The following is a 14,959-nucleotide window of genomic DNA, read 5'->3' on the forward strand; positions in this document are numbered from 1 at the left end:
GTCCCTACTCCCCATCCCTGCCTCCATCCCCGCTCTTATACCCGGTTAGAATTTTTTGGGGAATTCCCGTCCCCATCCTTGTCCCCATCTCGGTCGAGGGAATGCCTACCAAAACTACCCCGATTCCTTGAATTTTCTATTTGAAAAAATTTATTATACCTTATAACAAAATAAATCTGAAATAAATATAAAAAATAAAAAATTCTCGTCTTGCATGCTCTTCAGACTCACCGCCTAGTTCATCAAATGTGTCAACATTTGGCATCCCTCTAGTAAATGGCTCACACTCAATTCTCACATCACCTAAGACATCATCACCAATAACATCATTATATTCTCTATTAGGCATTGATAACACTACTGACCAACCACGATGCATTGGGTTGTCAACAAAAAAAATACTTGTTTGACTTGAGAAGCCATAACAAATTGGTCATTCCTATGTCCAATTTTACTAAGATCTACAAGGGTAAATCCAAGGTCGTCGACTACAAGGCCAGAAGTGCTATCTATCCAATCACACCTAAAGATTGGGATTGTAAACTTTTAGTAATCAAGGTCCCAAATATCTCGAATGACACCATAAAAACCCATATTTGAGACAATTGGATGTTTATCCTTGACACTAGCAACTTGCATAGTATGTGCAAGTAAATAAACTCCACTATTTTGAATTGCCCGCACATCATCTTGTTCCTTGATGTTAAATTTAACACCTTTGATAAGATAGCTCCTATATGATGGCACTGCCATGCTTAGACCAGCTGCTAGCCACCTCAAATTTTCTAACACACCATTATTGTCTTCCCCATTAAGTTGAATTTGAACCTACAAAGTAATCATATCTTAATTCAATCTAACATAAAAAGAAGAAAATTAAAAGTCCAATATGTTATTCAATTTCATATACCTTCAAGCGTAGCCATTGAATGAAAGTGGTATTGTGCTTATCTTGCAGCCACTTTGTTCTCTTTCTAAATTTTGGATAAGTGGTCTTGATGTGGATCATATGTTCTCTACATGACACAAAAAATTCAAGCATTACAGACCCAAACATATAAGATAAACATAAGGAATATAATTTAAAATGACTACTTAAGAATAAAACTCATACTCGATATAAGGTAGGACTTCCTCCCGTATTCTCCAAGACATATAAATGCGTCTGGTTCAACAGGTCCCGATCAACTAAGCTCACTGTGCAACCTGATAATGGCTTTGAAAGTCCCATCTTCTGGCTTGATGGCACTCCAACTGTACTAACACTAGATAAATGCTCGGTGCAAAACTCTACAGCTTCTTCAGCTATATACCGCTCAGCAATGCAACCTTCGAGATGAGTACGGTTCTGAACATACCCCTTTAGCACTTTCATATATCTTTCAAACAGATACATCCATCTAAAATAAACTGGCCCACATAGATGAACTTCTCTAACAAGATGTACTACTAGATGAACCATGATATCGAAGAATGAAGGGGGAAAGTACTTCTCCAGGACAGAACGAATTGTCACAGGGAGCAATTGTTGCATCAATGTATGACAATCATGTGATTTAAGCCCAAGAAGTCTTGCATCTTGTAAAGATACAAGATTTTTTTATATTTGAAGAATAACCTTCAGGGACCTTCATACCACAGAAAGAATTGCAAACCGCTCTTTTCTCTGCTCTTGACAAATTCCAAGGCCCTGGAGGCAAGCGAGTACGTCTTTCTCTATACTTGGGTTGCAAATCAATCTTGACCCCATGTTCAATAAATCCAAACAAGCAGCAATCCCATCTTTATATTTTTCAGGGATCTCCAACAACGTACCAATGATACTATCGCAAACATTCTTCTCAATGTGCATAACATTGAGGGCATGCCTCACAGGAAGGTATTTCCAATACTTGATATCAAGGAATTTTGACTTCTTCTTCCAACAGACTCTGTCACCATCATTTTCACTTCCACCTCCCCCTTTTTCGAGCCCCATTTATAATTAATACCTTCAACCATTTGTAGCACTTCTTCTCTGATTAATGGCTTTGGAGGCGCATCATATTCAGGTTTCCCATTAAAAGCTGCACGTTGCCTTCGATATGGATGATATATTGATAACCATTTTCTAAGCCCGATGTAACAGATTTTGTGGCCATTTTTCAACCTGTGACTAGGTGTATATCATCACTGCATATTGGACAAGCTTTATATCATTTAATGACACAACCAGATAAGTTTCCATAAGCGGGAAAGTCATTAATTGTCCACAGTAATGCAGCTTTGAGTGTAAAGTATTCTCCTATATGAGCATTATACACTCCTCTAATCCCATCCCACAAAGATTTTAAATCATCAATCAAAGGCTCTAAGTAGACGTCTATATCATTTTCAGGTTGTTTAGGACTGGAAATCAATAATGTCAACATCATGAACTTTCGTTTCATGCATAGCAATAATGTCAACATCATGAACTTTCTTTTCTATCAGCATGCCAAGTCAAACTCTTAGCTGTCTTGCTTGATTGAAACATCCTTTTAAATCTTGGAATTGGTGGAAAATACCACACCATCTTCCCTGGAACACCCTCTTTCAAGATTGAATCTTTGCCTTCCTTCTACCTTGAGATTCCAAAAGTAGGACAATGAGTTGAATGTTCATACTTCTTCCTATACAAGATGTAATCATTGGGGCATGCATGGATTTTCTCATAACTCAGCCCCAATGCACACAAAGTCTTTTTTGCCTCATACATAGAGGAAGGTATTGTATTTTCTTCTGGAAGCAAATCTCCTTGAAGTATCAACAATTTTGTAAAACAGACATCACTCATCCCATGTTTTGCCTTCAAATTATATAACTTCACTAATGCCGATAACTTGGTGTACTTACTACAACCAAGGTACAAGGGTTGATCTCAATCCCTAATCACATTGGCAAACTCAAAAGGATCGGATCCAAAATCGCCTAAATCATTACCATCCATCTCTATTTCTTCAGACACAAAATTGTACATACTATGGTCATCATATTCTTCCACATTTCTACTAGCATTAGTAGTTGCTTGCCAAGGTTCTCCATGAAATGTCCAATTCTTATAGCTTTGGTCAACTCCATTAAAGTATAAATGGTCCCTAATATTTCCAACCCCAAACAATCGAAAATTCCCACATTTAACACATGGACAGTGAATATGTGTTGTAGTTAGAAGATTTTCTACCGAAAATTTCAAAAATGCTTCCACCCCTAACTCATATGCCTTCGATCTTCTATCCGTGTTCATCCATGACTTATCCATCTCCGACAATATACCTTATTATATATAATAACGTGAAAAGACAAGTAATGATCATCACTATAGCAGATTATATTTATTTTAATTGCAAGTAATTTAATATACAGACGACGACTTTTTCAAAAACCGTCGTCTTAGGCTACCAAAAGACTCATTCTGAAAATAGCAATACAATTCCATACAACGGTGGTTAAAAAAACACCGCCTTGTAATTAAAATACAGACGACGGTTTTCAAAAACCGTCGTCATATTAATAAAGAAAAGGAGGCTAAATCTCCTTCTATTCAGACCATTTCCAAGAACCCAACATATGTTAACAAGCCATAACAATGAATTTTTATGAAAAGCATGCAAATATTAAAGCCATTCTCGATTCATAACAACAGAGATTGATGAAGAACATATATTAAGAACCCATACCTACGAAAATGTATGCAATACATATATCTAAAACCCTTAAGGATTTCAGAATAATCTTCCAACAACAGAGATCCAACAATGCCGTCTATGATTTTAGAATAATCTTCTAACTACATATGTTTTCAGAACCCAGAACAGAATATCAATCAATGAATTAAGAAGCATAGGGTTTGTACTTAAAGGTAGGCAGAGCTCATAGATTATGGTCACCGTGGATTCGACGGAGTCTGGAGATCCCAATTTAGAATTAGAGTTGAAGTGAGAGAGCGAAATGTTAGGTTCCAGGGATACAAGTATAAGACTTAGAGCGAAATCTGAAAATTTTAGGTCGGGGCCAAATTTTCAGAAAGCGTGCTTTTTTAAACATCGACGGAAATAATAAAAACCAACGTGAATAAACATGTCGGTTATTATATGAAAAGAGACGTGGTAAATGATTTTCATGGCGGTAAAAACAATAACCGATGTCTTAGGAACCAAATAATATTTTTGGGATTTGGTTTTGCATTCGAACACGTGTGCCCAAGGGTGGAATGGAGAGAAAATAAAATACAACACTCGCGTCATATACTAAACCCTAAACCCTAAACAATAAATTATAAATTTTTAAAAAAAATGGTAAAAAAGGGTTTAGGGTTTAAACACTAAACCCTAAACCCTTTAAAACTGCTAAACCCTAAACCCTAAATAATTATATATTTTTAAAAAAAATTGTACAAAAATATAAATGTTTGAGAAAAATAAACCGAAAATTGCTACGGACTCCTTACGACAATGCCGTCTATATTAGATTACTAAAACCAGTATTTAATAAATTTGAATTTATCCCCACCAATGTATGACACAAGCCATATGAGTATTTTATCAAACTATATAAGTGATTGTGATGAACCAAATAAATTTTGTTTTTTTGGACATTTTTCATTTTTATAACTCAAGTTACATTTTTGAAAGCTTTAGGACGAAGAAAATATCTCAATGACTGCATAGGAGTTGTGGTGTATTTTTTGGAAATTGGAAAAAATTATTATGAATATTATGAAATAATTTGAATAAAAAATTGCTAATAAACACAACAAACCACATCGGTATTAATACACAACATGTCGTTGTATATCCTTAAAACTACGTTATTTACGTGAAAAACGACGTTGTAAATTATTAAGACATCATAAAGTCCAGACGTGGTTTGAGGTATACAACTTTGTCTTCTATGCTCTCACCGACGTGGTATCCCAATAACACGTTAGCAAATCTGTTGAGCCGTCGTTTTAATGATGTTCAAAAGTCAGTAGATAGGTGAGTACTACCATTAAAGATCATTTAAGACGTCGGTGGTGAAGACGTCGTTTAGTACATATACCATTGTTATTATTATTTCACATGTCATTTTAAATATTACCACTATGAACGTACATAAAACGACGGTTATTGAAAGTTTGGTGTCGTTGAAAACATATAAAACGTCGGTAAAGTTCCCACATTATTCATCAAATGTTAATATTTATAACGTCGGTTTTGAGAGATTTATTGACGTGGTAAGTATGTAAGACGTTGGTTTGTGTGCACCACTGACGTTGTTTTATTATTGATTTGACTTGAAATTATCTGTAGACTTTTATAAGACATCGTGTTAAATTTGTTTACATGTCATTTTATAAATTTACCATCGTTTGATTTTATCAACTTTCATAAGACGTCGGTTGTTGCTACAATTATGTCGTTGGAACGTTCTGCAGACGTCGGTTTACAGAATTACTTTAATTTTGTTAAAATGGAAAAAAAAAAATTAATGACAGCCGAAAAAAACATGTACATTATACCAAAATTGGTAAAAAAAATGTCTACTTCTAAAAAAAATATGTACATTATAAAAAAAAATGTATTTTTTTTTAAACAAAACTGTTTGTAAAAATCCTCTACTCCATATGAAGGCAAACAAAATACTCCCATTCTTTCCTCACTTCATCAATGGCTTGTTGGGGGTATGGTCCTTGTTCTTTTCCCTTTTCAAACTACAATTCATAAACAATGATTATTTAGACGTCATCAATGGCTTCTTGGGGTTATGGTTTTATAGGCGCTGTCGACAGGAGCTGTGAGCGTTGTCGACAGGAGCTGTGAATGCTGTCGACGGGCCCTGTGAGCACTGTCAACAGAGCGCCTAAAAAACCATCGTGGTATAGACTTTCAAACGACGATATTTCCATTTACCGTCGTCGTGCTTAAAAAAACCACAGAAATTAAAATCTTAAAATTTTCCATTTACCTTCTTCTCAAACTCCAAGGAAGGATCTGTGATGATGTCTCTCATAAAGTGCATGACATAATAGCCACACCCTACATTGTTGGGTTGCTTTGGTGTGCCTTGTAGATTTTTCCAAATGGGTGCTTTATGGCCTTATCTGCCTATGTGTGAATTATAAATCTTGATAGCATTGTTTGAAGACAACAAAGTGTTATTGAAAAATATTTGAGACTACAAACACATAGTACAAGCTAGTAAATCAACTTACGTGTTCACTATGTTTTTGCACTCGTCATCAACCGCTCGGTTTGGTAGTGGATCCAGAAAATACACAGTCTCCTTCTTTGCTCTCACAATGACCAAGACCCAATGACGGCTACACAAAATAAACATAGAGGTTAAATAGTTTTATATACACTGCATCATAAAAAGAAAATCGTGTTAAGGGGACTAAAGTACCCTGGATTGTAAGGCATCAAGAAAATATGTTCCCCACCTGTCTTTTGAAGTCGATTGGCTAACAAACGTCATATTTGAGTTAATGATCTAGAGTTAGCACTAACTTGAGCGGGGGTCAACAAGGCCAACCATGTTCACCATATTGGCCGTTTTCAAAACATCAAATAGGCACCTACATATATGAAATGATCCCATGAGTTTTTAAATTTTTTTTAAAGAAAAGGGAGAGTGTGAAATGAAAATTTGATAAGGACAAACCTCATGTATACAACAACCACAATAGCCCCAATTTCATCCATGGCTACAAACTATGTAATATCATCAATCAAGACCCAGGTTTGACGATCAACACCAAACACCTCCTTCTCAATTGTAAAGCTCGTAGCCTTCTCATGAACCTTTAATGTCGCCTCCACATAATGACAAAGGGTTTGTAAAGAAGATGGCAAGTCTCGCTTTGAGTAATCTTGTACTTGTTGTTCCTTCTCAGAAACGTCCAAGCACTTGTCTTTCTGTTTGAAGAAATAAAGAAACATATATAAGACAGAAGTGAAAAAAAAAAAAAGAACAGAGTTAACTACACAAAATGAACCGACATGGTAAAGGAATAAACACGACGGGAAAGAGGAAAAAAGGACGTGTAACACAAATTAAAACGACGGTAATTAAAAACCATCGTGGTATGCATTTATTACGTCGGTAAACAAAAAGTCCTCATCTAAATCCAAAATTAACAAATGCAAATATCAACTTAAAAAAATGCTTTAGCAAAAATACAGATAACAGCAATTGCAGATAAATCGAGAGAGAAAGAGAGAGTGGGATTGAGTGAGTGACGATAGATTGCAAAACTAAGAAAAAAATTACTAAACAAACTCAATCCTCTATACCGTCGTGGTATTTCAATTCCAACGACGGTTTATTAACAAAACAAACGTGGTATGTTTTGTAAAAGGTCGTTAAACAAAAACCGTCGTTGAAAGATGTATCTAACGACGATAGTGGACCACAACGACGCAAAGGTATTTCCAAAAAAGAAAGAAATGAAAATTTAAGAGAATTTACCCTTTCATCTTGCTTTTCTGGATCCTTGGATTTCTGTTTGAAGAAATAAAGAAAGATAGATAAGACAGCTTGTACAAGAAGTGAAAAAAAATATTAACTGCACAAATTTAACGTCGTGGTAATAGAATACACACGACGGTAAGGAAGCGAAAACGACGGTAACTAAAAGCTGTTGTCTAATTTCTTTGAGAGAGTGAAGATAGCCTGGGACACAAGTAACTAAATACGACACTAACTCAATCCTCTGTACCATCATGGTATTATATTACAACGACGATTTATTTATAAAACAGACGTGGTGTGTGGTTCCAAACGGCGGTAAAAAGGTACGGTAGTTGTGTTACATTTATAACGACTATAATTAAGAGTAACGACGTCTAATTAATTTTCAAAACATAGAGAAATGCAAAGTTCATAGAAGTTACTGTTTCTTCTTGCTTTTCTCCATCTTTGGCATTATCATCCTCAAAATTGAGGGCTCTAACATCAAGTGCCCCAAAGCAGCTTGCTTTGTCCGACATTGGATTTTTCGGACTTTGTTCTTGACCTTGGATTGGTAAGAGGTTACATGCTGGGATCAAAATTGGGAATTAGATTGCACAGCTGATTCAAGAAATTCTCCCTCTCAGCTTCTACCAATTGCTTGGTTCTAGCATCCATCTTCAAAGTCTCTTCTCTAAGGACATTTATTACACTTTCCTTTAATTCATCAGCAAACTTTACCCTTTGTTGTCAAGGTACCTTCAGAGACTTGTTTTTGCAATTCATCCTAATTAACACAAAGACACATTAAAGTCAAATCATAACAGAAAGTTAGTTCCATATGCAAGTCTAATTAAAATTCCAATGCAGTTTAATACAAATTTAAAACAGAGTGAGTGAATTTAGGCTTACAATTAATTTTGCTTTCTCTGCAACCTTTGGATCGGGGATGTTACCGTATTTTTCTTCTCTAGCTTTCTTCCATAAGGTAAATCGATCAATTTCTACCCCTGGCAAGGTTTCCTTCAAATCATCCTCCAAACCAGCATATCCTTTTCGAGACAATCGATGATTGTGCTCGCACTTCTCCTTCCTCTGTGCTTATTCAGCATGCACAAACTCAAATTGTTCGGATAATCTTGAAGCAACAAAGGCATCCCAGTTTGTTTTCTCTATGAATTTATATAATTCAAGGGGTTGTCTTAACTTCTCCTTCTCATTGATGAATGGAAGAATATGATGCCTCGTTAGTATAGACTTGAAATCCTTCCATTTCTTGACAGCAGATGAGAACACCATTTTTTTTGCCCCCTTGCCCTACCACATAAGCCATGTCAACTGCTTCCCAAATATGCTCTTTTATATCCTTAGGGATTTGAGTCCATTTCTTGTCCACAATTGGGACTCTAGAGCGTGCCAAAACACTAACGTAGGACTGCATCTCAGTACGTGCAGGGCCATATGGCTTCCCTCTTTTGTTGTACTCAATAACAGGCTTGATTTTCTGCAATTTTCTCTTTACAACATAGGGCATTGTGTCTATACCCCGACTAGACTTTGGCTCAGAAAAGGTTGTCATGCTGCCTGGTTCTGTCTCAGCATAAGAAACAAATTTCATCTTCTTCGACGACTTGGTTTGAGGTTTTGAAACTTTAAGCTCCTTACATTGATTTTTGTTCAAGCTAGAATCCTTACTTGCGCTTGAGAAACCATAGTTACAGAGAAATCAAACCTGCAAGTGAAAATTTTTTAGATATTCAAATAAACAACAATGCTTGTTTAAAAAAAACGACGTAGTATGAATTTATCATGACAGTAGAAAATAACTATCGACGTAATAAGAATTTATCACGACGTTAGTTTACTACCGACGTGGTTTTCACAGAAAAACGACGTAAAAATAAAGACGGAATTTAACAAACGTCGTGGTTTTCAATTACCACAGCGTTAGTAATAAAATAGAATCGTCTTATTAAAATGAAATACAAAAAACAGAACAGTGTTTCCAAACCCTTTGGTTGTTGTCTTTATATTTTAATCAAATTTGGAAAAACGTAAAATGATTTTCACCAGGAAAAAAGTCAAAAGATTTTCAATGATTGCCGTCGTGGTTTATTACTTCACACTTCGTAAATAAGAAGCCACCGTCTTCTTATTTAGTTGAAGTACTAAAAAACAGAGTAGTGGTACCAGACACTTTCGTTCTTTGTCTGTAGATTTTATCAAACTTGGAAAAAAGTCAAATGATTTTCACTTGAAAAAACGTAAAAAGAATGCATAAGCAAAACAGGAACAAAGATGAGAAATGCTTACCTTTTCCTTGCAATTGAAGTTTTCTCTTCGAGTTGGGAGTTTCAGTTCAGAGACGAAGACGAAGAGGAGAGGAAGACGATGAGATTCAGACACGGCGCTTTGGGAAGGAAAAATGAGAAGAGCGTGAAATTTTTTCTCAGGTTTGGAAACAGTAAAAGTGTAGGTCAGAAAAGGCGAAAAGTTTAAAATATTGAGGAACCGTTTCATAACACGACGCTATTATTAGAAACCGCCCTAGTACAGAATTTTATACGGCAGTATATATTAAGATACCGCCCTGGTACAGAATATTACACGACCCCTATTATTCCGAAAATGCCGTCTTTATTTTGCATCACACGACAACTAGTTATTCCAAAACGACGTAGCCGGCCGTGTTCATTTTCAAACACAACGACCGTATATAGTATATTACCGACGTCAAAAGTGTTTTAAGAACGACGTCATATTTATAGAAGACGACGTCTTTAGTACAAATTTAATTCAGCGCTTAATAAAAAGTAAGCGCCGTGGATATTTTTTATTAGACAACGCTATTTATAATGTGACCGCTGTGGTTATTATAGATGACTGTTATATATTCCGTCTTTTCATGCATTCTTTTACATTTAGGTTTTCACTTAGGGTTCCAACTTCTTCTAGCCTTTGGCTACCATCCTCACTTCAGGCCTTGGCTCTGTCTCACCTCTCTGGAGGCAATAGTTTGGATGTTGATTTGTGTGCGCGTTTGTGTATCTGAAAGACACAAATACGCACACATCATCAGCTTCTGAAAAATTGTCTTTCTGAAACAAATGTCTTGGCTACCGTCGTCAAATTTTAGAGGCAAGTTTTTTAGATTTTGAAGTGTATGTGCCCTTGTGTATCTCAAAGACACAAAGACACACACATCATCAACATCTAAAAAATTGTCTTTCCCAAATCTTGTTGTCTTCAAATTTTAGAGGCAATTTTTTGGATTTTGATGCGTATGTGCTTTTGTGTCTCTGAAAGACACAAAACACATACGTCATCAACGTCTAAAATATTGTCTTTCCCTCACATTGGTGAATCGATTATGATGAGGAAAAGAGTTCCCTCTGGTAAGAATTCATTCTAATTTTCTTGTTAAGATGGTTATCTATATAAACCGTCGTGGTTTTTGCAATTCTTGTCATTCTGTTAATCTACCGTCGTAGGCTGCAAAAATCCAAAAAATAAATCTTAAAAAGCAAGAAAAATTAAGACGTCGGTTTTCAGATAAGGTTAGACGTATAAAACAAATAAATACGAAGGTACTTTTAAGTTCACAACGTGGTAAAATAATATTATATGTCGTTAATAGATACCATCGTAGCACAATGTTAATAAAAAGTCGATAAATTTATCTTCACCGTCGTGGTACATTGTTTTAATACGGCGAAGTTTTGTAATATACCGACGTGGATTCCTTTAAAATTATACGACGCTTACTAAGAAAACACGGTCGTGTTTATTTAGGAGTTAACACGGCTGTTGTTTTTGAAAAACGTCGTCTTTACTTTCTACGTCGGTGTCTGTATAGATGCTGTCGTTGTTTTTGGGCTCATATTTTAACTATGAAGAAACATTTTTAATAAGACGACGCTTTTTAAATTTGGTGCGTTGTTTTTTGGAAATACTCATGCTCATCTCCATTTTTTAGGTGTTTAAGTTTCTTATCCACGACGGTTTTTTGTTGACGTCGTCTTTTCAAACACAATGACGATTTTTTAATCTACCGTCGTTGTTTTTGGGTCGTCTTTTTCACTTTTTGTAGTAGTGAAATGAGTAAAATTTTTCGAATATATGCTTGCTTTTGCGCAATTTTATACAAATACAATAATCTCAGGGATCAAGACAATAACACTAACTACAAAGGGTTAATAATACCAAAACATAAGGGTCTAATGGCACACACACGTAATAATAATCTTGAAGCTTTTGCGGAATTTTCAGTTAATATTTTTTCAGCGATGACTTTCTTGAACCACAAATGCTTGCTTCAATTTCTTAGAATTATTGGTGTCAGAGATCACAATTGCCCCCTTTCCCCAGTACACGGTTTATCTTCTTCTCTGGAATATTGACTTGTCAAATTGAAAGAAAGGCCAATGTTGCAAGAGTTTAATTACAAGTTCAAAATTTTCTTGATATATTTTATAAATAAAGGAATAGTATAAAAAATTAAAAATTAAAAAAAAACCAAGCATCATAATGATAAGACTCTATATCATTGTGCTTATAATTCTTAAAAATAAATATCAATATTGCGATCCCAAGAAATAGATGCGGACTCCGTTTGTGTTTTCAAGTAACACAAATCCCTTCCACTGACTTCTGCAGCGTTAGTCAGATTTCTCCAAGTTTCTCGAGACATGGGAAATTCAGTAATACCTTGTTCTTCTTCAGCTTCAACCAAATCTCCACAATTATTAAGAGATATCATGCTGCCGGTACAACTATGGACTATCAATTGACCATTGAGTAGCACGCACTTCATGGAACCATCTCCTAGATGCACAAAGAATATACAGTTACTAAGAGAATTCTCCTGGTTCAAAATATATATGCCGTGCTCCCATTCCCCGCACTTGGAAAAACTAGTAGGCTCCCAAGATATAAAAAGATATTGTGTGGAATCTATTTTATATTTTAGCACCCACTCTTTGTTATCGTAATTTTTCAATCCCCATACCTCAACACATTGTCTCTATCCCCGTATCTTCACATATCCATCTTCTGGTGAAGAAACAAACACCAGGGCCATAGATCCCCTAAAATTAATCAAGTGAAGACATTTCCAAAGATCTGGCTCTTTCCCCAAGGGGATGGGAAGAGAAGTCAAATAGAACTCTTCTTTCTTAAAGTCGAAAGAAAGTATACGTGCAGAAGACGCGTCATCTCCATAGACCAACCAATGCATGTCTCCATGTGCATACAGGGATTTGTAGGTTGGAAAGCAAGGAGGAACCGTGGGCAACTCCCTCCATGAGCTTTTCCCCACTACAAGAACTTCGGCCGCCAAGTAGTCTTTTTTATTGGTGGAAACACGTACAATCTTGAAGCTGTTGGTTTTATTATCAAATCCCATGCCATACCAATCAACAGTGCAGAGACAAATTGGCTGGAACTTGGACGTCACTTGCGATGACTTTATTGAACCGCAGAAACTTGCTTCTTTATTTTCATTGATTTCTTATTGAAAACTTTTTTAACCTTGCGCTGGGTTGTTCAGCAACATGGGCATTAAAATTTGTAGATCGATGAACAGCAATTTACAGTAAAATTTTGACTGATTATTTGCTAATTTAGCTAGCATACATACCTTCATTCATTGTGACATTCCTTAATACATCTCAGGTAATTACAAGTTCAAAGTTGCTCCATAAATTTTATATAATAAAAAAAAGCCAAACATCATAGTAATAAGACTTTATATAATTTTGCTTTGACCAAAAAAAGAAAAAAAGAAAAGAAAAAGACATCATTGTGCTTATAATTCTTAAAAATTACCACAAGTCCTTCTCATCAATAGAAATACGTGCGGACTCCGTCTGTGTTTTCAAGTAAAACAATTTTCTCCCTCTTACTTCTGCAGCGTTAATCAGATTCTTCCAAGTTCTTTGAGACAAGGGGAATTCAGTAATACCTTTTGTTTTATTTTTTTTATTTTCGGATCTTCTGCTTCAACCAAATCTCCATAGTTCTTTAGAGAAATCATGCTGTTTGTACAACTATAGATTGCCATTTTACCTTCGAGTAGTACATACTTCGTGGAAATATGTCTTAGATCCACAAAGAATGTATATGTATTGCAATTACTCTCGTCATTGAAAAATATGCCGTGCTCCCATTCGCCACACTTAGAAAGACTTGTAGGCTTCAAATGTACAAAAAGATCATCTTCCAAATCTAATTTATAATTTAGCACCCACTCTTTATTATTGTAATTTTTCAATCCCCATATCTCAACAAATCTTCTTCGCCATATCTCCATATCTCTATCTTTTGATGAATAAACATTCACTAGAGCCAAAGATCCCCTGAAATTAAGCAAGTGAAGAAATTTCCAAAGATCTGGCTCTTTCCCCAAGGAGGTAGGAGGAGGTGTTAAATAGAACTGTTCCTTATGAAAGTCGAAAGAAAGTATACGTACGGACGACCCGTCATCTCCATGGACCAACCAATGTATGTCTCCATGTGAATATGCGGACTTGCAGGTTGGAAAGCAGGGAGGAACTGTGGGTAACTCTCGCCATGAGCTTGTCCCTAATACAAGAACTTCAGCCGCCAAGTAGTCTTTTTTTATTGTGTAAACACGAACAATCTTGAAGTTGTTGGTTATATTATCAAATCCCATGCCGTACCAATCAACATCGCAGAGACTATTGGATGGAACTTGGACGTTACTCACTGATGGGAGAATTAGAACTTCTCCCTTGAAAGGATTCACCAACAAGCATGATCTCTCCAGATTAAGACCAGTAAAGCATGACTTTCCAGTAAAGCCAAACAAGTTGCAGAAAACAAAAGCAACAGAATAAAAACGCCGTCTGGATCCGAAATAGGAAACAATTGCCTGTTTGCTCTTTGTCAATAAGTCGTGGCCATCGTATTTCAATGGATACAACAAGGCATATCTAAGAAAGGGACGCTCATCAAGAAAAACAAGTCGAGGAACTTCAGTGGTAGTAGTAGAACACGTAGTTAGAAAACAACGCCGCATGTGCATTGTGGCAAGAAAGAGGTCATCAACCGTCTTTAAAAAGGCCTTAGATACACATCTCATGCAACAAATCGAATTTACGGGTAGTCTCGATAGGATGTCAATAAGAATTTCCGGTGGTAGAGCGCCAATTGCCATCAAGTCCAGTTCTGGCTTCTCCTTGTTGCAGTCGATGCGCCTCATTTTCTTCAACAAAGTACGTATGTAAAATATTATTAGTTGGAGTATAATTGTAGGGACTGAATATGCTGTGCTATATGTCTTCAATTGCTCATCCGGCCTTCCCTAGTTATATGCAAATACAAGTACATAGTCAAATAGATATCTCCTAAGATTTTTTTTTGACAGTGACATCTCCCAAGATTTTCTTTGACAACTATATCTCCCAATGCGTTCTAATCCCTAATAAATGCATATTTCTCATTGTCCTAATTAATTACACTGTTAGAACCCTGTTCGACCTTAACC

The 14,959-nt window shown here is 35.9% G+C and overlaps 1 protein-coding gene across 1 annotated transcript; it reads right to left on the bottom strand.

The window, feature by feature from the left end:
* Positions 1-10,918: 10,918 nt before the first annotated feature.
* LOC110759856 (putative F-box protein At1g32420) lies at positions 10,919-14,674 on the bottom strand. Its single transcript, XM_021961993.2, has 3 exons — positions 13,519-14,674; positions 12,160-12,276; positions 10,919-10,944 (listed from the first exon to the last, which is right to left on the bottom strand). The coding sequence occupies exons 1-3, from the start codon at positions 14,672-14,674 to the stop codon at positions 10,919-10,921; spliced, it is 1,299 nt and encodes a 432-aa protein (XP_021817685.2).
* Between the last annotated feature and the right edge of the window lie 285 nt (positions 14,675-14,959).

The sequence above is a fragment of the Prunus avium genome, chromosome 2 (genome assembly GCF_965620075.1).
Source record: "Prunus avium chromosome 2, drPruAviu1.hap1.1, whole genome shotgun sequence".
Classification (NCBI taxonomy): Eukaryota; Viridiplantae; Streptophyta; class Magnoliopsida; order Rosales; family Rosaceae; genus Prunus; species Prunus avium.

Coding starts and splice junctions, on each gene's coding strand:
- LOC110759856 (XM_021961993.2), bottom strand. CDS start 14,674: ATGAGGCGCATCGACTGCAACAAGGAGAAGCCAGAACTGGACTTGATG. Junction 12,277..13,518: donor GAAGTATGTACTACTCGAAG/GTAAAATGGCAA, acceptor TTGTGCATCTAG/GAGATGGTTCCATGAAGTGC. Junction 10,945..12,159: donor TGAAGCTGAAGAAGAACAAG/GTATTACTGAAT, acceptor GGATTTTTGCAG/CCTACGACGGTAGATTAACA.